At 34.5% G+C, this 22,747-nt stretch overlaps 4 protein-coding genes across 6 annotated transcripts; 2 read left to right on the forward strand and 2 right to left on the reverse strand.

The window, feature by feature from the left end:
* Positions 1-601: 601 nt before the first annotated feature.
* On the forward strand, positions 602-3,737 carry LOC114166901 (eukaryotic initiation factor 4A-10). Its single transcript, XM_028051777.2, has 5 exons — positions 602-831; positions 1,559-1,628; positions 1,739-1,845; positions 2,049-2,479; positions 2,907-3,737. The coding sequence occupies exons 2-5, from the start codon at positions 1,561-1,563 to the stop codon at positions 3,540-3,542; spliced, it is 1,242 nt and encodes a 413-aa protein (XP_027907578.1). The 5' UTR covers positions 602-831; positions 1,559-1,560; the 3' UTR covers positions 3,543-3,737.
* Positions 3,738-5,541: 1,804 nt separating this feature from the next.
* Positions 5,542-7,244, forward strand: LOC114166902 (uncharacterized). The gene is made up of 2 exons (XM_028051778.2): positions 5,542-6,070; positions 6,959-7,244. Exon 1 carries the CDS (start codon positions 5,557-5,559, stop codon positions 6,061-6,063), a length of 507 nt encoding a protein of 168 aa, XP_027907579.2. The 5' UTR covers positions 5,542-5,556; the 3' UTR covers positions 6,064-6,070; positions 6,959-7,244.
* A 1,227-nt stretch (positions 7,245-8,471) lies between these two features.
* LOC114166900 (casein kinase 1-like protein 2) lies at positions 8,472-12,847 on the reverse strand. 2 transcript variants are annotated; one of them, XM_028051776.2, is made up of 14 exons: positions 12,527-12,842; positions 12,387-12,427; positions 11,967-12,036; positions 11,711-11,859; positions 11,529-11,624; positions 11,378-11,448; positions 10,797-10,858; positions 10,637-10,700; positions 10,474-10,558; positions 10,251-10,377; positions 10,034-10,116; positions 9,890-9,950; positions 9,531-9,673; positions 8,472-9,150 (listed from the first exon to the last, which is right to left on the reverse strand). In XM_028051776.2, the coding sequence occupies exons 1-14, from the start codon at positions 12,600-12,602 to the stop codon at positions 8,845-8,847; spliced, it is 1,434 nt and encodes a 477-aa protein (XP_027907577.1). In that variant the 5' UTR covers positions 12,603-12,842; the 3' UTR covers positions 8,472-8,844. The 2 variants fall into 2 exon arrangements, with proteins under 2 accessions (XP_027907577.1, XP_085524033.1); XM_085667907.1 differs by having other exon boundaries at positions 10,474-10,700; positions 12,527-12,847.
* Positions 12,848-13,430: 583 nt separating this feature from the next.
* On the reverse strand, positions 13,431-20,873 carry LOC114166745 (putative phospholipid-transporting ATPase 4). Of its 2 annotated transcripts, none has more exons than XM_028051537.2 (11): positions 20,647-20,873; positions 18,057-19,996; positions 17,801-17,911; positions 17,210-17,486; positions 17,040-17,128; positions 16,830-16,917; positions 16,526-16,735; positions 16,125-16,250; positions 15,010-15,108; positions 14,679-14,870; positions 13,431-14,593 (listed from the first exon to the last, which is right to left on the reverse strand). In XM_028051537.2, the coding sequence occupies exons 2-11, from the start codon at positions 19,874-19,876 to the stop codon at positions 13,925-13,927; spliced, it is 3,681 nt and encodes a 1,226-aa protein (XP_027907338.1). In that variant the 5' UTR covers positions 19,877-19,996; positions 20,647-20,873; the 3' UTR covers positions 13,431-13,924. The 2 variants fall into 2 exon arrangements, with proteins under 2 accessions (XP_027907338.1, XP_027907335.1); XM_028051534.2 differs by having other exon boundaries at positions 16,526-16,756.
* Between the last annotated feature and the right edge of the window lie 1,874 nt (positions 20,874-22,747).

Here is a 22,747-nt window from a genome sequence, read left to right on the forward strand (position 1 = left end):
TTTTAATAAATATAATTTTATTTTATATATTAATTTAATAACATTATAATATTATAATCTATTAATATAATATCATGTAAATAATTTTACAAACAAATGCGATAGTCACTGTATTTATATTAGTGATATATAAAGTGGTTTTTATATGACAAATAAATTCTATAATAAATTAAATATAATCTCTACGTATTATTTGCGGAAAAAAATGTTTTACATTGAATTTTATAAATACAGAATTTGGTTTAACAATTAAACACAATTTTTTGATAATAATTTGAAAGTATAAAACATATTTAACCGAATATTAAAAGTTACTACAATCTAAACGAATAAAATTATATATATATATATATATATATGAATCTTGTACAATTTATTTTAGAGATATTACAATATTTTGTTTATTTTTAATGTTGTATTATAAGTGACATTGTTTATTTTCATAGAAATTAAAATATGTTTTTGAAGTATTTTTATTGGTCGTTTTTAGAATAAATAAATAAAATCTTCCTTATAATATCTTATCACATCATGTTATTATTTCATTATCTATATCTATATCAATATCAAATGAAAAATCAAAATAAAAGAAGAAAATAAGAATAAGAAAGGATGTTATATATGATTATTGATTGATCCCAGAAGGCATCTGAAAGGGTAAACGTGGAAAGCTATATTTACTGTTTTGCCCCTTCTTTCCTCGTTCCTATAACACTCCCTTCTCCCTCTCCTTCGCCTCCCTTTAACTCCACGGTGCAGATCCGAGGAGTTACCCCTTTGCTCTTTTTTCTCTTTCCTTATTCCAATATCAACCCTTCAAGCTTCCACCAGGTATCTATTTTTCTTTTCTTTTTTTCTTTTCTATTTGATTAATTATTCATTGTTCATTCTATTTCTCTGCTATGAATCTGGGCGTGATCTATGTGTTTTTTCTCATTTTAATTCTACCCAGAAGTTTGAGATTCGTTATCTATTTGTGCGTTAAGCTCCTGGACAAAAAGATCGTGTTTTTAGATTTAAGGGATTGCGGGGGTAGTGCATGTCTGATAGGTTTTTCTTTTTATCAGCAGAATTAAATGTTGATTCGTTTTCTGATGCTATGAAATGTTATACTCTAAGCGAGCTTAAGTTTCCAATGATCACTTCGTTTTTGTTGTTTAGTTTAAGTTTGATTTTGGCACTGTTAAACTGAATCATGGAGGAGTGAGCAAAGTGGGTATTCGACACTGAAAGATCTGTTTTTGGGTATGATATGTATCCTTTTTGCCCTGTGAATCTCGTGAGATCAGAGACAAACAGAAGTTTAATGCTTGCAGTTCTTCCTGTATGTATTTCAAGTTTGTTTCTTCTGTTAAATATGCCCAGTGGAGGATGTCTTTTTTTTTTTTTTTATACATATCCAGTAGAAACTCCTAGTGGAGGTATTGGTGGTTTAGTTATTTGTATGATATCTGGTTCTTGTGTTGTTTTGCAACTATTCCTTTGTTATCTGTTTCAGTTTCGCCTTATTATTTGAGTGTATGGTCTTCCTTTTTGACAGAGGTTTCGCTTTTTCCAGTTATGGCAGGTTTGGCTCCAGAAGGAACACAATTTGATGGTCGCCAATATGATGCTAAGATGACTGAATTGTAAGTTCCTTTACTGTACTCTTCACATGTAGTATTGTAATATTTTTGTTATTTATTAATTAATTATTAATGTACTATTTCTGTTATTGTCTTGCAAATTAAATACACAGGCTGTCCACTGATGGGCAAGAATTCTTTACCTCTTATGATGAAGTCTACGACAGCTTTGATGCAATGGGATTACAAGAAAATCTTCTGCGAGGCATATATGCTTATGGTACCTACTGGCAGACTGACCCTCTTAGTTTAAGTGCTTATTCATATTTGTTATTTTGCCAATTGCTCTTTGAGAATCTTTAGCATTCAATTAAATGCATAAATAAATTAATTTGTGGCAGATTGATTGAAGTTATATGCAGTTTCGTTAAAATTCTTTTAAGTTTATTGTTGTGTTTATGGTGTTTTATTGCTGTTCTTAAGGTTTTGAGAGGCCTTCTGCAATCCAGCAAAGAGGAATTGTTCCTTTCTGCAAGGGTCTGGATGTGATTCAACAGGCTCAATCTGGAACAGGAAAGACAGCAACATTCTGTTCTGGAATTTTGCAGCAGCTTGATTATGGATTGGTTCAGTGCCAGGCTTTGGTTTTGGCACCAACAAGGGAGCTAGCACAGCAGATTGAGAAAGTTATGCGAGCTCTTGGTGATTACCTTGGTGTTAAGGTTCATGCATGTGTTGGTGGAACTAGTGTCCGTGAGGATCAGCGCATTCTCCAAGCTGGTGTCCACACTGTTGTTGGCACTCCTGGCCGTGTGTTTGACATGCTGCGGAGGCAGTCTCTCCGCCCAGATTACATAAAGATGTTTGTTTTGGATGAGGCTGATGAAATGCTTTCACGAGGTTTCAAGGATCAGGTTTTTGTTCTGATTAGTTTCCCCTTTCCACAATTTAATTAGTGCACCAATCTTGATTCTCATGTACTTGTTGATTATCTTATTTCTTTTGTTGGTAAATATCCTGGAAGTTTGAGGTGTGAATTCCCTTATGTTTATAAAGCACAAATAGATTAATTACTGTCCAAAACCTTTATGCAGTGAAGGCCTATGCTCATTATCTTCTATAGGAGTCTATAATATGGTATATTGCACTTATTACCTCCAATCTAGCTTAATTTGAATGCATGACATAGATGGGGAGGGTTATGAGACAAAATACAATATTTGTTCATCTGGACTGGATACAGGAATTTTCTGTTCTTCAATCAATATGCTTATCCGTGAGAAAGGTAAAAGTTTTGTATTTTCATTCATGACATTGAGAATATGTTGGTTGGTGTTGCAGATCTATGACATCTTCCAGCTGCTGCCATCCAAAATTCAGGTTGGGGTTTTCTCTGCTACAATGCCACCAGAAGCCCTTGAGATTACAAGGAAGTTCATGAATAAGCCAGTGAGAATCTTGGTAAAGCGCGATGAACTGACCCTGGAGGGTATCAAACAGTTTTATGTCAATGTTGACAAGGAAGAGTGGAAGCTAGAGACACTATGCGACCTTTATGAGACTCTGGCTATCACCCAGAGTGTCATTTTTGTGAATACCAGGCGCAAGGTCGACTGGCTCACTGATAAGATGCGAAGCAATGACCACACAGTCTCTGCCACCCATGGTGACATGGACCAAAACACACGTGACATCATCATGCGTGAATTCCGGTCCGGCTCGTCTCGAGTTCTCATTACCACCGACCTTCTGGCCCGTGGCATTGATGTGCAACAAGTGTCCCTGGTCATAAACTATGATCTGCCAACCCAGCCTGAAAACTATCTCCACCGCATAGGCCGTAGTGGCCGGTTTGGAAGAAAAGGAGTTGCTATAAACTTTGTCACAGCTGATGATTCCAGAATGCTGTCTGATATTCAGAAGTTCTACAATGTGACTGTAGAGGAGCTGCCATCAAATGTTGCTGATTTGCTCTGATGAGTTAATTTTTGTTCTCTGTTAAGTCATCAGGCCCTTTTCTATTGTTATCTTGTGCTCATTCTCTCTCTCTTTATATATTTTATCCACATTAGAGATCAAAGACATATGATCTGATGCTATTTGTATTGGATTCTATAAATTTTGTTTAATCAATCAATTAATTAGCAGGTTGTTGTTTGAAGCCTGCATTTACTTTATTGTCTTATCTGTATTTCTTTTTTTGCAGCACAGTCTGTTTCCATTGCAATTTACAATGATATGAACACACCCCACAGGCTGCAGTTGCGAATCTTTTGAGCATGCTAGTTTTAAACCAGATTTCAGTTAACTATTTTTAATAGAACCGTCTTGAAAATTAAACAAATTTCTAATAGTATGGCAGAGTTCGATTTGCTGGCTTTTAAATCTATTGATGTGCAACGTATTAATATTAATTTGATCCATGGGAAAAACGATTTCAGATGTTCTTGACTCAGATAAGAGTCAAATTTGAAAGGGATGCATAAAATCTTTTAGATTTCTGTGAACCATATAATCTGATTGGAAAGTTTAATCACAGATTTATTTGCTACAAGTGCTTTACAACTTTAGTGGCTAACCATATCAGTTTAATTTAGTCTTAATTCAATATAAAATTTGAATTACATCAAATCGATAGTTGAAAGTTTTTATCATAAATAGATTTGTAAATCAACTTCTATAAATAGTTAAAATACTTTATAGGGAAAAATCGTAAAATAAAGAAATGTATTGTGAATTTATTTTTCTTAAAGAGTTGGTTTTTCCTTTTTTATTATTTTACACTCAGTATTTCAGACTAATGATAAAAAGATATATTTACTCAGAATCTATACAATGCAAACATTACTTTCAGTGCTGAATTATTGAAGTAAGGTTAAGAATATGACAGCATGCGAATAATATCGTTCAGTTAGTATGAAGAGGATTGCTTCAATTGTAGGTACTGACACTGATAATACTAATAACGAATATTACTATGCACTTTCAACCAAAACTTTGAGATAAAGTTTGGTACAGAACTCTAAAATCAACTCAAGAAAAAGAAGAAACTTCTGGTATTGAAATTAGTCACTTGGTGCTACGAAAATAACAGAAGTCTATGAAACCTGTTAGTTTCTTCTACGAATTTCCTTTGGTTGATACAATAATTTCATTTTGGCAGGTAGCTACATTGATGAACCATATTAAAGTCATTTTTCTTATTAGATGTAAATAATTACCCTTGAAAACATTTTGCATGCCTTTTGCCTCTTTTGTCAATAATTTCAAGCTCTGTTTTCGTATATATATACAAGTACTTGAAATTTTCACCTAGATTGGTGATGCCAAAGACACAAACATGTGGGATGATTCATTAGATTTTAAGATACTATTTCAGATGTGGAGTGTGGACCACAATTGACTAAAAAAATCAGAGTGTTTTGCTTTTTCATGAACAGAGATTTTGTAAAAATATATAACAGGAATGGGGGAGCCTCCTCTGTCACACCTTCACTTTATATACACATGAATGTCTTATCTCTTTATTACTTATGTTTTTTATCCACTTATGTGCATAACACCAGATTCAAAAGCCATTAATGTAAATGTAGAATCTTGATCTCAAGGAACATAATCAGTGAAAGAAACTTAAAAGTGGAGGAAGAAGGTTGAACTAGTAAAGTTCAGCTCTTCATCTAACTTCTCAATTAATACTTCTGAAGAAATCAATAGTAACCTCAAGAACTATACGAAGTTAATGTGCTTTTGCAAGTTCAGAACTTTAGCTAAGAGGGCGGTGCATTAACTTGTATTTTGGGAAAAGGGCATAACCAGTTTTATCACTTACACGTGTAAGAGTTGGTCAAACCAGAATACCTTAAACAGTTATACCATGTTGAATGCCCCCACAGACTCCATTAATAAAAACGACAAAACAAAGAATAACATTATCTTTTTCATCTGTCTCCTATTCAAAGATTTGATTATATGAAGTTATGAAAGAGAAGCAATGAACAATACTAATATAATACAACAAGAAAAAAGCAAAACCAACCAACCGACCAACCTACCATCTCTTTTAGCTTCATTCTTTCTCTCCTTAAAGCTACACATCCTTAGTTCTTCACTCTTGTGTTTGTGCAGTGTGGTTTTCACCATGGAATTCAGATCCAAATCATGCAGAAGTGAGAGTCTGCAGATTGAAAACTACAATGGAGGAAGGGTGGCTCCAACAGGTATGCAGGATCTGAGGTCTTACAGTTACAGTGCAAGTTATGGGGGTTCTGCATATCCATGCAAGATAGGTAAGGAGAAGGAAGTGAAGGTGGATAAAGGGAAAAACACAGCTAACAAAGTATCAAAAAGTTGGAGCTTCAATGACCCTGAGTTGCAGAGGAAGAAGAGAGTGGCTGGCTATAAAATATATTCTGTGGAAGGAAAAATGAAAGGCTCACTGAGGAAGAGTCTAAGGTGGATCAAGAACACATATACACAAGCTGTTCATGGATGGTGGTGATCAATCGGTATATAGTTATGCAGAATATATAGTAACATACTACTTTTTTGTGTTTTGTATTCCCTTGTTGTGATTTACTTGTTTTAAGGTGGATTCTGAATCTGTTTAAACCAAATTTTCTTCCTTATAAAGGCTAAAACATCTCTAATGTATTGAACTCCATGAAGTTCCTCTAAGCTTTAAGGGAGGCCTGATCTGGTTTAGCAGATTGATGCTGAATTTCCAAATAGTAATGCATGCTCATGGTTTCTAACTAGAGTTTGGCCGATCGCTGTACAATTTTATTTTGATAGTCATAAAGAGAAAAAAAAGAACAATACTAAATGGCCTTCTTGTGAGTGAAAGTATGGGACACAGTTTAACTTTTTATTTATAAGAAAAATTAATAAATCCTGGCTGCATAGATTAATCAGGATTTATGATAACTTCAGACTTGAAGTTTTTCTTTTCTAGGAAGACTTCATTAGGGAGATATTACCCCAAGCCAGATAAGGGATTAAGATCACTTTCAATTTAAAACATTAAGATAAAGTGTTTGTGTTTCTTTTTTGTATGTGTTGTTGTGGTGAAAGGATTCAATAGAGAGAGATTACATAAAGGTGATGTATAAGAGATTGACACCACTTTCAATCCAAAATTTTAAGACAACATTTTTATAGGTGTTCAAGCTTTTGATTTTTATCCACATGAAACTTAGACTCTAACTTGAATTTCAGCAACACTATTCCTTGTCCATTCCCATTAGCAAATTGCCAGATGAAAAAAAGGGTGCAACTATTAGTTTAAGTTTTGAAACTTTTATATGGGGTGCCAAGCTATGTCCTAGCGGCTATTATTAGATATTCCATGATTTTCTCCAGTCATATTTCAATGCTTTTTTTGTATTATGGTACAGGGGACTATACAATTTCAACTAAGAAAGGAGTATCAAATGAAAGGCAGAGAAAAAAATGCAGAGAGATCAATAAAGCCAATTAGTTGAAGAAAGAATTGGTTGTGTTATTCACTCTGTTTCACTCTTGCATGTGATATCAACACTCAAGAAGAATTAGGACAAGACTTACGCATCTATAGTGAAGAAGTGTGCTAAAGTTTACACAGTTTTGATGAGAGAATGAAAATGGAATTTTCATTGAAGTGTACAACATAATATAATAGGTGCGTTCACTATTACAATATATCTTAACTTGATTAAGGAAAAATGTTATTTTACACTAATGATAACAAAAGTGAACTTTTGTATTTTTAAAGAAAAAAAAAATAACGAAGGGTAGTAAAAAATAGTGTTAATGAGTATAAAAGAATTTTGGGTGGCAAAATACGATTACCCATTGATTAATTAGTTCAAACTATATGATCCTAACAGCCCCACAAGTGGGAGTCCATGGAAAGCGCTTCTTGGATGGTGACAAGCCTAAGGAATAATGAATGATCTATAAGCCTAAACACATGCTAATGCCTCTCTCTATCATTAATTGGATACATAATATTGAAAAAGAGAATTTGACTAAAATATATACAGTTTGAATAATTCTTATGCAATAAAAATGTATCATTAAAAATCGTCAATTTTTATGATAATTACTTCACAGAACGTATTTAAAGCATTATACAATTAGTTGATTATGTACAATACTTACACTGGGGTATCAAAATGAAACGCGCAAAGTTCAAGTCACTGATATATTGTTTATTTTATTTGAATTGGAAAACAAAGGACTTGTGTTGCAATTCAATCTTAATTGCTTATGACTTTCAAATATTTAACAATTATAATTGGACGGCATTCAAGCTTTGATTTCAAAGTTGTTATGAAACGGCATTCAAGAAAATATTTTTGCGTAGAAAATAATGAAAAGTGTTATTTGCTACTACTGTTTAGTTTATCTACATTCGTTGACATAAATTATGAAGACTTGTATCTCTTAACCAACACATCAGGATTTGAACCTTGGCGATGTCATGTCAGAAGAAAAATATCTACTTCATTAGCATGCAAGATCAATATTAACTTTTATATAATTAAAATTCATAGTAAATAAATAAATAAATATCCATGTGTCAATTATATTTTCTATTTACAAAATATTAAAATACAAGCTGTAATTTGACATAGTCAACACAAATTTCGACTGGTACGTGAAATTGACGTTAAAAAGAGAATATTTAATAGAGTTTGAAAGAGTCAAGACTCATCAAATTATATATTCAAATTTATTATATAAATTATCACCGAACTTAATAATTTTATCATAAATTGGAGTTCAAAATCAAATAACAATATGAAAAGGTTGCACTTTAAATACATTGTAACTACATAAATAGCTTATATTTGAGGATGTTTCTGTAACATGTAATCAGAACTGAACAACTGAGGCCGAGGATTCAGTAGTTGTGGCAGAGAAACATTAAAAAGAGACAACTCTCTTGTTCAAGAAATCTTATAATTTCCCAACTAATAGTTTATCAATGAAAGAGAACCAGACATGAACAAATATCAAACCAATCATGGAAAACGATGAAAAGGTGAAACAAAACATTTGTCAGTATGACAGCGTATGCACAGACGAAGCCTTTTACAAGGTCAGTTTAGTTAGGAAGCTGCCTACGCATATCTTATTATTGTATACTTAAGGGGGATAATTCATAATTCTTCCTTACTTGTTCGCAGCTTTTCTTCAACACATGCATAGACAACATTTCACTCCTTAGTTCGTCAAAAAGAGTATAAGCCTTTTAGAATTTACAAAGAAGAAAGGTGATCATGGAGAGTGGTAGCTACTAATAATGTACCCTCTCTTCATTGAAATGTAGGCTCTCAATACCCCTAAGAGTTGTCTCCAAATTCTTTATATTCGATGTGTTTCTGCCAGAGGATGTACGGTTGTGCTCAGAAGACGTGATTGCTGAACTTCTCTGAGCACCAGGAACAGACATTTTACGAAGTACTCCCTGACTTGAATCCAGAGGCAGAGGACGAGAAGCCTCAGTCTCACTGCCAACAACTACATCACGGGATTCTCGGCTGCCTGAGACAGCACCTCGCCTTGCTGATCCACTTGGCCGGAAAAAATTAGAGCTTGACAACTGATAAACCATGCACAGATATTCGTGAGTAACACGAAAACTAATTGCCATATAAACAGATAAACAAGTATAACCTCAACCTGTAAGATAGATCACATATGATTAGAACTTTGAAATGACAAGGCAATCACAAGTCTGAAGAATTTACAAGTCCAGGGAATGATATATAAAATGTCTAACATAAAGCTAAGTTTTGAATATTATATTACGTATTTATTTAGTGCTTCATCTGTAAATAAACGCAATACAGACAAGAAAATAAGGTATTTAAGAATTCGGAAAATTAATGCATAAAGAAACCATCATCTTTAAACTTTCTGCAAGAAATATCATGACATCACAGCACAAGTAACAACAATGTCACAAATAAATACACGCACCATAACATCTTTAGGTTGAGTTGAGTCATATATAGCTGGACCCTTTTGTCTCGATAACACGCCATCATTAGCAAAAGGTACAGGGTTTCTCCTACGAGTAGGATCTGATGAAGACCAATTATTGTGCCTACCATCCTCTCCACCTACAAAGAAGACGCCCATAAAAATAAGCTAGAGTTGCATATCAAAAAAGAAAAACAAGGATGAGTCAAATGACAAAGTAAAAGGGACAAAAAACATCACATTATAACTGACAGATTATTGAATGGTTACCACACTGTAACAGTCTGTCTGTAAACATCTCAATCAAGGTAAATAATCGATAGATCAGAAAGATGGAGCCAAAAGAAAAATAATACCCTGTCCATCAGTATTTGCAGCTAGTGGTGGCACGCCTGAACTTGGTCCAGCAGCAGGACCCTGCAAGGGTCACTTCCACTAAATTAACCTAATCTCAAAAATCAATCAGCTAATACAGTGAGATAGCATGTTATCGCGCTTACAATGGCACGGGCAGGGGCAGTGGCACTTTGAGATTGCTGATATTTCAAAATGGTCCAATCAAAGACATAATCAAACTGGAAACCTGGTGTAAGATGTAAACAACAGCCCAAAGAAAGGCATATAAAAATTCATTTGGTCCCTATAATATTTTTATCAAGGAGCACAGAACATGGTACATCCCAAAATAAAACATATATAGAAGAACGAGGCTCAAACCTTCACGAATGAAAAGGTCACGCAGAAGTCTTTTCAAATAAGCATAGTCTGGTTTGTCATCAAACCTCAGTGACCGGCAGTAATGGAAGTATGAAGCAAATTCTGAGGGATAGCCACGACAGAGAGACTAACAAAAAAACCAATAGACAATCAGATATGATTTGGAACCAAAATATGAACATGTGATATTAACCAAAAAACCTTCTTAACTACACAATCAAACCTCAATAGAAGTAGAAACTTTCTTCTCACTAATCTTCTCGTACTTCTGCTTCTTAGTACCAGCTTTCAATCCCTGCCAAGGCAGACTGCAGAACATCCAAATGAAAAAACAGTACGTGATAAAAATATAAAAAATTAAATAACAAAGGAGAGAGGCTAATGACCTTCCTCTTAAAAAGTACATAAGAACATATCCAAGTGACTCTAAATCATCCCTGCGGCTTTGCTCTAAAAAACATGAAAATGACATTTTCAGGTCCAAATAAATTGTCTTCCACAAAGAAATAAGATAGGTTACTGATCAAGAAAGACATAAGAGCATACCAATTCCCAGATGAGTATTCATACTAGCATACCTAGCAGTTCCTGTCAAATTTTTGTTCTCTCTGCAAACAATTAGAAGGAAGTCAAACTATCAGAAAATCATGAAAGTACAGAATGCAACAGAGTGAGAGACACAAAAATCAAGTTCTATCTAGATATTAATTTAAAAAATTTAGAGACTATGTAAATTGATAATATAGAAATAAAAAACAAAGACTAATAACAAATCATTGAAGAGAAGAAATACTCATACAACTCGTGTAAGTAACAGAAACAAGTCATGATTGATTAAAGAAACACATTCACAAATTGCAAGGACACACATTGCTATTGATAGTTGGAACACAAGCATAGAAGGTTCCAGTGCAAGCTGAATTAGCTTCACAACTTCAATTGACATCAATTCAAAGCTTCTATTCTTTAACAAGAAATCTCACATAAACAGTTACAAATTTTATAATATCCCGATAAAGGATTTTGCCATAACAGCAGATGTGCATTCCCCTATTCCTAAAAGTTGGAACCTGTTTGAAGTTGAACTGTGCAGCCACGGTGAATGAAGTCAGATAAATGTAAAGTACCTGTATGGGATATGCTGATGTGTAGAGGTGTCTCTATATTTCTTAGCAAGGCCAAAGTCAATGATATACACCTAAAATGAGGCAGATGCGAAGATGATACATCAAATATACAACATGACAAAAATTTAAAAAGCAACAATTAACCACATACTTGATTTGCACGCCTCCCTAAACCCATAAGGAAGTTGTCTGGCTTGATGTCACGATGTAAAAATGATTTGGAATGAACAAATTCAACTCGATTTATCTGTAAGCAGTTTAAGATGTATAAACAACATCAATTAAAGTGGGTCAGAATTAAGAAAGATGTCTCCGCAGTAGGGGAAAACCTACCATCTGATCAGCAAGCATAAGAACAGTTTTGAGAGACAATTTCCGACTACAGAAGTTGAACAAATCCTCAAGACTCGGGCCAAGTAAATCCATCACGAGCACATTGTACTCTCCTTCAACACCGTACCATTTCACATTTGGAATCCCATCTGCCAAATAAAAATGGCCAACCAAAAACATTTAAGCTGAGTGAGCATCACAAACCAACAACAAATAAAAATTTCACAAAGACAAATTCACCAAGAAGAGAGCCTACTTCCTCCTTGCAGAATTTTATACAGCTTCGATTCATACAACAGTTGAGGGTGCTTGGTTTTCACACTTTCCTGAATAAAAAGCCAAAGTAAAACAGCAAAACATTCAGTTAAACACATCCGACCCCTCACCCAATAATTTCAATCTTGCAGCAGAAAGAAACAAAAAACCTTAACTTCCAAGCACTTATTAGTGAAAATTAACCAACGAGTCCCGTGTTAGAAATAGAAAACAAACGAATAGATATTCGACATCCTATAGCTCCAATTTCAACTCTACAATACAGCGTCACTGAAATTTTCCAATTCCTAATTCTGCAACTTCTTAAATTTCTCAGCAACCAAACAGGAGTACCAAAAAACAAAGATGTTAAACTTTTTTTTTCTTCAAATTAGGGTACATCGTAAGTCCAAAAACTCACAAGCTTAATCGCAACTTCTTCATTCGTCTGAAAATTAGTTCCTGCGGCAACACAAGCAAAATAAGCAAAACAAATTAACGTAAATAGGAAAATCCGCAGTAAATAAGCAAAAAAGAGAAGCAAGTGGAAGCAGAGCGCACCGAGATAGATCTCCCCGAAGGATCCGCTGCCAATTTTCCGACCGAGACGGAACTTGTTCCCAACTCGAGTTTCCATTCGGCCGAAACCCTAAGAGGTTTGGGAAACTGAAATTTGGAATTGGGAAAGCGAACGCGGAGTGTAGCTAGCTACGAGTTGAAGTAGGTCATGGGAGAAGAAGAGGGCAAAATGGGGAAACGAGGAAAAAACAAGGGCAAAATCGGGAAAGAGAAACGGATAAAAGAGAGCGGAGACGGAGAGAGTGAGAATGATGGTTGTGTGTCACACGCTTACTTACCCTCCTCAACCTACCAGCTTTTTTGTTTTCTTTGCAAGGAAGAAACGACGTTGTTTTGGACGTTTAATTCCTCTTCTCATTTCGGGAATATATTTCCACATCTTATATTTGTCCCTATCTTAAAAAAGGCTTAAATAATTGTCTTTTATAAAATTAAAAATAAGTTATTAAATAAAAACTATTAATATATTGAAATTAAATAAGTAACAAGTTAATCCTCTTCAAATAAATTTCTTCAAAATACTTTTCAAACATTTAGTGTAGTTGAATAAAGTAGTGGTTAATTTATTGGCTAATTAAATATAATTCATTTTACGTTTTCGTAAACAAAATTTCAAATCTTATCATGCGAATAAAAGAAGTGGTTTGTGAAAAGGTGATCTATTAAACCTGACCAAGTCAAATTATTCATCGTTTAAGTCAATGTACATCTGGTATTAATGTGTTGTCTAATTCACTATCTGTTCTGGAAAAGTAAATGCAAGTAAAGAAGATTGTTTTCTTCTATTGTTATGCTTGCATAATTATCTTGGACTAATGTTTCAATGAAATTTGAATGGGTGCCAGCACAAAAGCTTTCAATTCAACCACTGACTTGGTCAATAAACGAATAGAAACCTCCCATGACGTTTTTAATTAATGCAGCACAAATATTGGTATCCTGCAACTTTTATTTCTGTCACGACTTCTTCAATGATAGAAATTTAAACCTCCCCTCACCCACCAATGAAATAAATACAGTCAATGCGAAGAATTTGAATAGTATAAAGAATACACAGTGGACTTCATCCATTTTGGAAGAAAATTTTGGGGATTTGATGTTCTAACCAAATAAAACTATTAAAAAAAAAAAAAAAACTTAGCTCAAGAAGAGGGGGAAAAATACTAACAGTACAACTTAGCTGTTTCACTTCTTCAAGGTCAATTGAATCATAACCATGTGGTAAGAGAATTGCACACTGACACTTCTACGTAAATATGTTACATACAGCAGCAACTTCTATGCTTTTCCGTAGTGAATGGGTCTTTAATTCACCACCCATTGAATCAAACAATATGAGCAACCCTAAAAATACCCAAAACTGTTAAATTATGTATAGTGTCACGATGGGGATGGGGCTGAAATAGCTATGGAAGCTTGCTTCTTTTGCAGCCTTCCCTTCAGTTGCCTGATCTTTGCTTCCACTCTTGCGGTGAAACCAATCTTGGTTTCCTGTCTGGCTTTAGAACGCTCCCTTGTCCACATGTGTTGGTCTTCAATATCCTTCTTGTAGTACTTAATTTCTTGGATAATGTGATGATCCATGGGATAAAAACATCTTTGGTAGGAAATGTGGACAAAATAAGGAAGATTACAAGCAACTGTAGCTAAAATGGTTGTTATCCAATAATTAGGCGCAGGACCAAGAGCTTCGGCCAGTATTTGGTAGGCACTCTTGGATAATTCTGGAGTAAGCATTCCATACAATATGAGAAAGATGTACCAAGTGGATATGCTTCCCCATACAAACAGGTGCTGAATCCATGTAAAGTGGCTCATTGTCAACGCAATCTGACAGTTGACAGCACAGACTATGCAAGTGAACATAGTGGTCCCAACAACAGCCATGTCAGCTATCTGGCCATCACTACGAAATGCTTGGTCGTAGAAGATGGTGACCACGAGAAAGAAGATGATGAGTGAGGAATAGAGACCATTGCCCATCCATCCCAATATTCTATACCAGTCAAAGAATAAATTCCTGGGTCCTTGTTGATACAGTGCAGGAAACTGGAAAGCACAACCAACAGGCTCATTGGTAAGTTCTATTATTCTACTATCTAAGAAACACACAAGACATTTCAAGAGAACAAACCTGTAAACAAACTTCTGATGGAACATCTTGTTCAAAAACACCGAGTGAAATAACAGGTAATGATGTCAGAACAACATTGAACAATATCATATACCAGTCATCATAAACTGATTGACCAGAGAAGCCTGTGAAAGCCTCAAAATAGAAGATGGTGAGGCCAAATGCAATATTCTTGTAGAAGAAATAACATATCTGCATGAATTAACATAACACTTCAGAAAAGAAATACAGGAACCAATTCGAAATAGTAACATACAAACTAAAATTATTCCATGATTCTCTATCCTATGCAATGTATCGTTAATGATTAAGATGATCATTAATGAATTACCATTTGTGCGATTCTCTTGTAACACCAATGTCCATGGACTACCAGAAGCCTCTCTAGAAATCGAAATTGGGCAATCGCAAAGTCACTAGCCATCACTGCCTGGAAGAAAGTTGCAGGCTTGAGTCTACAACTTGCAGAAATTTTACAAGATTCCAAACATAAACATAAACATAATGTGCATTTTGTTGTCTTGCAAGAATGAAAAAGACGATTAACGGATGTACACGTACCAATTATAGTTTCTGACCAAACTATATTCTACATGAGATTAATTATGCAAACATCATTTTGGAATCAAACAAAGTTACTAATTCAAAATATCTTCTAAGAACTACAACAATAAATGTGTACATTTAAATAGTTGATAATCCCTATTTCAGCCCATATTCAGCAGTCAGAACAAAAACTTGTCACAATGAACCAAGCTAGTATTTGCGTATACTTACAATTAGCATATAATAATTAATTGATAAGAAACGTTGGTTAGTAAGGATTTCCAGTGCTTGTGTTTTCTGACTGAACAGCAAAAGCAAATAGCTTGCAACTCATTTGCCCACGTGACATTAAATATTTTAACTTTTAAATACGATTAGAATTCAAACATAACTATATTAATATTAAAATGAATGAAAGACTAAAATGTAGTAGCATAGTGCTAGATGAGTTTCACATTAAGTGTCACCTTTTTCTTCGTTTTATAGAAGAAATTAGTCTGCAAATAACTACTAGCAAAGCGAGTCCAACCTTTTTCTCACTTTATAGAAGAAATTACTCTGTAAGTAATCACTAAAATGCAAAGAGAAGTCCACTTCTCCACTGCATTAGATAAGCACTAATCACAATATAGCTAATAGGAAGAATTGACTAGAAGCCTGGTCCATAGTCTAGCTCGAAAATAGAGCCAAAACATGCAAAAAATACACAAGAGCTTCTCTCTCTCTAAACCGTGTAATTTTTAAAATATTAAAATAACATAAATCTATAATTTGGTTTTGTTTCTGGAACACAACATACAGCACTACAACTTGCAATAAATGTTAAAATCAAGCCATCATTCACGGTGATAGTTTAATGACATCATTGTGCTTAAAGAACCAGTCCTGTATGCCACTGACCTGCATACCTTCCACCCCACTGATTCCAACGCCAATATCTGCTTCTTGAATCATCCCAACATCATTTGCACCATCACCTATTGCTAGAGTAGTCTTTCCAGAACCTTGTTTCACTAATCTTGTAACCTGACGCCAAAAGACGAAGGTGGACATCATAAAACAATTAACAAGATTATTTTTCACAGTTGATACATCAACAAAGGTTAGAAAACGCTATCAACTGATGCCATGACTATTGTGCACAACCGTACTCATGGATCCATCTGAATTTAACTTGGATCTAAGTTTTCCTATCAAGCTCAGGTGGATCCATGTGTGTAGTCATGCACAAATTTAACCCCAATAAGCAACTGCACAAATGTGGCAGAAAAAATCACAACTGAAAAGGCAAAAAGTCCTACCAGTGCCTTTTGCTTGGGAGACACACGACAACAGATGACAGATGCACAATCAACCGCCAATGCCAAAAATTGGAGCTTCATATCATCTTCTAAAGTATATGTCAGAGTTTTCCCATCAATAATTAATGCAAATGCAGCATGAGGATCCTTCTCCAGTTTTATCATTTGGGAAGCATTGGTGAGTTGGTTCGCAATGTTATCCTTGATGGCCTGGGGTGTTAAACAAAAGAACTAGGCCTAACATCAGATGAAACTCAAGTCCATAAAGTAAACTCCTTTACCCTTTCTCAATGACAAAAGGTACCTGTTTGACATCACTGGTTACAGAATCTGTGACCGGAGTAGTTATACAGATCTGCTTCATGCCCTGTCGAAGCAAACTGCAAGCAAATCTGTACCACAAAAACAAAACAGTTTCATAATCATTTTGCAAAGGCATTATTGAACAAGTTAAACCTTAATTATTAGAACAGGAATTAATTTCACAAGGTCAAATGATTTGTGGTAGACAGACCCAATGTTGATTGCAGTTTCCATCTTATCACCTGTCAACACCCAGATCTTAAGACCAGCTTGAGCAAGATTATCAATACATTGGGGAACCTGCAGAGAACCAAAAAATTAACTTGGTTGAATATTTGTAGAAGAAAAGAAATATCGACTATACAGAAAGACAATGCCCACCCCTTTCTGCAGTTTGTCTTCCACAGCAGTAGCCCCAACAAGAATCAACTCTTTTTCCATCATATCTGATACTCGCTCAAGCATTGAATCTCTTTCAGCCCCAACAGATGCTTTGGCTTTCTGAAATTCATTGTTCCAAGCCGAGAATTCTTGCTCCTCAAGCTTTCTATAAGCCAGGGCGAGTGTTCTCAAACCAGCTTCTCCGTACTCATTTAGATGCTTGGTAGTAGCCTCTAAATACTTTTTTCCATTCTTTGACATTCGATCAAATATGATACTGCATAAGCAAGCAATAAAAGAATGGATGTCAAAGTTTAAAGAGAGATGCTGAAGATATCTAAAAGCACTCATGTGGATGTGAGGTGCACTTTAGTGGCTTCTTTCTTTTGGAAGCAGGAAATTGCGGTGATTATTCTAATGCATGGTGCATTTTAGTGGTGGTAAACAAGATTAAAATCCTCAGGCTTGAATGTGATTTCCATTTCCTTAATTCTAGTGTAAATTTTAAGATACAGATCCTATTGGTCATTAACAACGATAAATAATGAAACTATAGGCACAAGGCAAGAATAACAGATTCTGCAAGCTAACCTGTCAGCCCCTTTGCACATAAGAAAGACAGTGCCCTCCTCATCACGCACGATCACTGACATACGTTTTCTTTTACTAGTAAAATCCAGCAGATTCAAAAGTTTGTACTCTCTGTAGAATTCACCCAAAAGTACATAAGTAGGGGGCAAATCGTTTGAAAAAATTTAAAAGCAAAAGCAAGTTTTGGAACTTCTCTGATTCAGGCTGACCTGGAGGGGGAAGTAGAAGAACATAAGATTTTTTTGTGAGTACTGACCTTTCAACCACTTGTCTAGAAGCAGAAAACTTTTCACGTACAAAAATACTTGATTGAGTCCTTCTGCAAAACTCAAAGCCAAATTCTCTTGCTGCTACAAGAAAAGCCCCTTCATCGGGTGACTCGGCTTCATACGTATAAACACCGGTCTCCTCATTCAGTTCAGGAATGGCAGTGTGGCAAACTGCTAGGATTCGGAAGAACATCAAAAGGTCGTCAGCATTGGGCTCTTTCAACCAATTACAATTCATGAGACGGTCGTCTTCAAAACCAAATCCCTTTATGGCATGCTTTTGATCCTCGTCTCCTTTGGAAGTAACAACAGCCTCCAGTCCAATTTCTTCATCTTTTTTAACATCATCCCATGAAACTCGCACTTTCGCCTTAGGCAGGGGAAAATTGGAAAGATCTGAATCAGGTTCCTCAGTATCAGAAGCCATCTGCTTTGCAGCAGCAAGTTCAACATCACTGGGACGCACACCATATGCAATACCAGCAATGGAGCACTTCAAAAAGTCCATCTGATTGCAGGTCAAAGTTCCAGTTTTATCTGACAAGATAGTATCTACCTGACCCAACTCTTCATTCAAATTTGAAGTCCGTGCATCAGCCGGAGTTCCAGTATCGTCATCATACATTTGAATGTCTTGGTTGATGAAGGTAGCCTGTAAAACCTTTACTACCTCGATGGAAACATAAAGTGAAATGGGTATCAAATATCCATAAAGAATGAGCGCAGTAATCAGATGACTCATTCCAGCTACTCCAATTTTGTTGGGATCATACTGGTATTCTATATTGTCCGGCCTTAAATACCACCAACTTGGGGTTTGGTACTTAGTCTTGATGACAAATCCTATGGAACTAATAACAGATATCAAAATAAGGACAGTGAAGAGGGTGTATATAATATAATCCATCTTCTTTTCTATTGTGCTTCGTTTGGAAGGAGATTTTGTAGAATTTTGCATGACTTTGCTGTCATGACCAGTGAAAATGGCCACCCCATAGATGTACTCAGTGTTCCTGAGCTTAGAATCTCGGAGAAGAATTTGACTAGGATCAAGAGGATAAATCTGGCGCTCATACTCTAAGTTTCCAACAAATGTATAAAGATTCGGGTTTGGGTCTTCACAACGTATTGTTCCAGTGAAATCTTTAAAAACTTCGTCATTGTCTAGATTCAAGGTAGACTCCAAAGATCGTTTCACCTTCAAGTTTGTCTCACCATCTAAATTCATAGTCTCCACATAGCATATACCATCCTCATAACTCGATGACAGCAGAAGCAAATCAGCTGGAAAAAATTGATCCTTTTGCACTTTTACCACATCCCCAACCATAATGGTCTGCCACGACCTGGGACTAAAACTACCCTCGCTTTTATGACGATTAACCTTTCGGCGATTAACTTTGACATCCTGAACGAACCTACGAGAATCTTCCAATGCTTCCTTTGCCATACTGAGCCCCACAACAAATGCCAAAGGAGCAATCATGCTCAGTGGGCTGAAAGGTGAAATTGGAGAGGCCGAGAGACACGCAGCCAAAAGGAAGTATATATTAGCAACCCTACGGAATTGTTCAAAGAGTGCCTTGGGGACAAACGTAAGAACATTGTACTTAGTCGTGGATATATCATTCCTGCAGTAATATAGAGGCTTCCTTTCATGAAGAAGAGGCTGATTGCAATACACAGTACGCGAAAACCCGGGACCTTGAAGTGGATGAGGTGCATCCTCAAGAGTAGAAGGCTTAAGGCAACCAAATGTGTAAAGATTGCTCCTCCGGAGCCTCGCCCTTATCCTCCCCCGTGTCATTTAACCAGAATTCAGCTCAATGTAGAGTTATATTTAACTTAACACATTCCCAGCAACAAGGAAACCCAAATCTCTTGAACCATCAACCTGCCCCTTGTCCTCAATTTGTTCTCTTAAAACCTACCAAAACATAAAAAACCCAGAATTATTCACCAAGATCACATAAACACTGATCATTGCAAGCATCATACTACTAAATCCACAATAAATTATAAATCAAAAGTGCAAGTACTCAATCCCAAGAACAAGAAACGGAATACACGCAAACAATAAAATGTGAAACCAGAAAATGCACAAACATTCCAACATAAATTCAAATTTAAACCCACGACATTCTCCGATGTCATATTTTTTTTTTTAAACAAAAATATCTAAAAATTAAAACAAGAATAATATCAATAAAAAGAACAAAGAAACACGAGATCCTGTAACACACTCGTTCCTTTGCCCAGGTCTGCGAAATCCAAGAATTCAAATCGATGAGCTAAACAACGTCATGTCAGCGTCTCAGACAGAACAAAATGCGTTCAAAAAAAGCTGAAAGAAAAACCAACGTGGTTCACGTTGTACTTTATTTTATCTTCTGTTTCCAAATTTTCCTAACGACAATAATGATCCAGCTAGAAGCGTAACCGATTATCAACAACAATGCCAGCTAATTGAAGATTCAGTGCAACCAAATCCACCAAATTGAATACAAAAAGAATTTTCAGTTTCTCACAGCTAAAACAAAAAGAAATTAAAAATGACAGAGAGGAAAGCACACGCACCGAACGGGAGGGCCCCGTTCATGGTGTGCAACGAACGTAACAATGCAGTAAAATGCGAAAGAGAAGGGAAGAGGAAGCAGAGTCACGCCACGCGTGTTGTTCGTTGCAGATCGTGGAAGGAGACAAAATGAAGAAAGAGAAAGAATAGTGAATGAAATCGAAAGAGAGAAGAAAAACAAAGTTTAGAGAGAGAAAGAGAAAGTCTCACATCGCATACACTCTTTTTCTTTCCCTCCTCTGATGCCAGCAATTTTCGGTCCCTCGACACATTTTTATTTTTTTCCCCTTTTTTTACCTTTTAACTTTTTTTGGGTTTGGGTAACAAATAGAATGGGAAAATATGGTTTTTTATTTTTTGGGTGTTCCAATATTTATACAATTTATTATTCTTGATTTCTAATTTAAATTTCGAATTATGAAGAACCATGTTTTGTTTTGTCCTACGTGGCAACCCCTGAATGCAACTTTTTCTCATATGCTCTGCCACTAACTGCAATATAGGTCAGAAACTGTAGTATAGGCAGAAATTTAGGTGCAATCTAAATGCAACAATAATAAAATAATAATGAATTAGAAGCTAATAAATAAAAAATAATTACATAGTTTGACCAAACATGAGAAAGTGTAGTTATTCTTACAACACGAAGTCTAAAAATGTATAAAAATAAGCAGAAAATCAACAAATATGAAAACAAATAAATAAATAAATAAATGACACTTGCTATTTATTATAAATAATTAGAATGAGAGTTGTCATTTTAAAAAATTATCTTCAAGTACCTTTTGTCTTTTGAAATTTTAAAATAATAGAAGTTGGAGCCATTACCGTATTTTCTTGTCGTATGTTCATTCCTTCGTCAACGAAGGAAAGAATCGTGCCAACAGCCAATACTACATTAAGATTATTATTCAAAGTATGAGATAGAGATAAAAATGAGTAATTTAAATTGTAGAGGATATTGTTTAATATTTTTTGAATATATGAATAAAATTATATTTTTTTTTATTTAGTCATAAATCTAATTGTATGGAAAGTGAGGGAGATAATTAATTATATTTTTTTTAAATGTGTTTTGTATTTAAAAATATTAAGCCTACTAAAATTATTGTAATCTGTAATTTATTCAAGCAATTATATATTGATATAATATTGATATAAAAAATGTATGATTCAACAATAAAAGAGATATATATATATATATATATATATATATATATATATATATATATATATGTTATTGTAAATATTATATTAAGGCATTTCTTGCGTGTTTATACTTAATAATTTTTAAACTTAAGTATTGTAAAAGTTTTAGATTCGTTGAATTAGTGTGGTTCTTATTAAATGGGTATGCTTATTGATTATTTTAAAATTTCGATTTAAATCATTTTAAAGATATTAGATATACCGATTTATATTGAACTTTAAATTAGTTTATATACCCGTAGAATAATTTGAACACTTTTTATTAGTACAATAAATTTTTTTCTATCATTATTATTTTTATTGATTTTTCATTTATTTTTAAATTTATTATTATCATATTTAAATTATTAATTTATAATGCCTTCAAGAAGTGTACTCTTTTGCATGGATTTCCTATATAGTAGTTGGTTTAATTAGTGGAACAGTACTCACTTTTATTTAGATGTATCATTTTGATACCTATTTTTAAACATATGTCAATTGAGTAACAACTTTTGAAAAGATGTTTAAACTAGGTTATTTTTAGCAAAAAAAATAAAAAATATTAATACCGTTAACGGTATTGATATTTAAAATGACTTAGAAAATTAAGTATTGATATTTATATTAAAATTTAGTAGTAAATGTCATGAATTAAGTTAACGACTTTAGTATTTTTTTGTCTGAAAAGGACCTGATTAAAATACTTTCAAAAATTAGGACTAAATTGACACATTCTTAAAAGTAGATACATGAAATAGTAGTTCAAATGTAATATCTTGTTGCTTAAATACTAAATAATTATATATCTATTATAGCTATTATATTACGTGATATCAATTTTTTTGTATTATCTATTATTGTTTTATCTCATTCGTATTGAATTCGAAAACACGGCGTTGTGGTATTTAGAAG

This window comes from Vigna unguiculata, chromosome 10 (genome assembly GCF_037176805.1).
Source record: "Vigna unguiculata cultivar grain cowpea cultivar isolate G323 ecotype 2 chromosome 10, ASM3717680v1, whole genome shotgun sequence".
Classification (NCBI taxonomy): domain Eukaryota; kingdom Viridiplantae; phylum Streptophyta; class Magnoliopsida; order Fabales; family Fabaceae; genus Vigna; species Vigna unguiculata.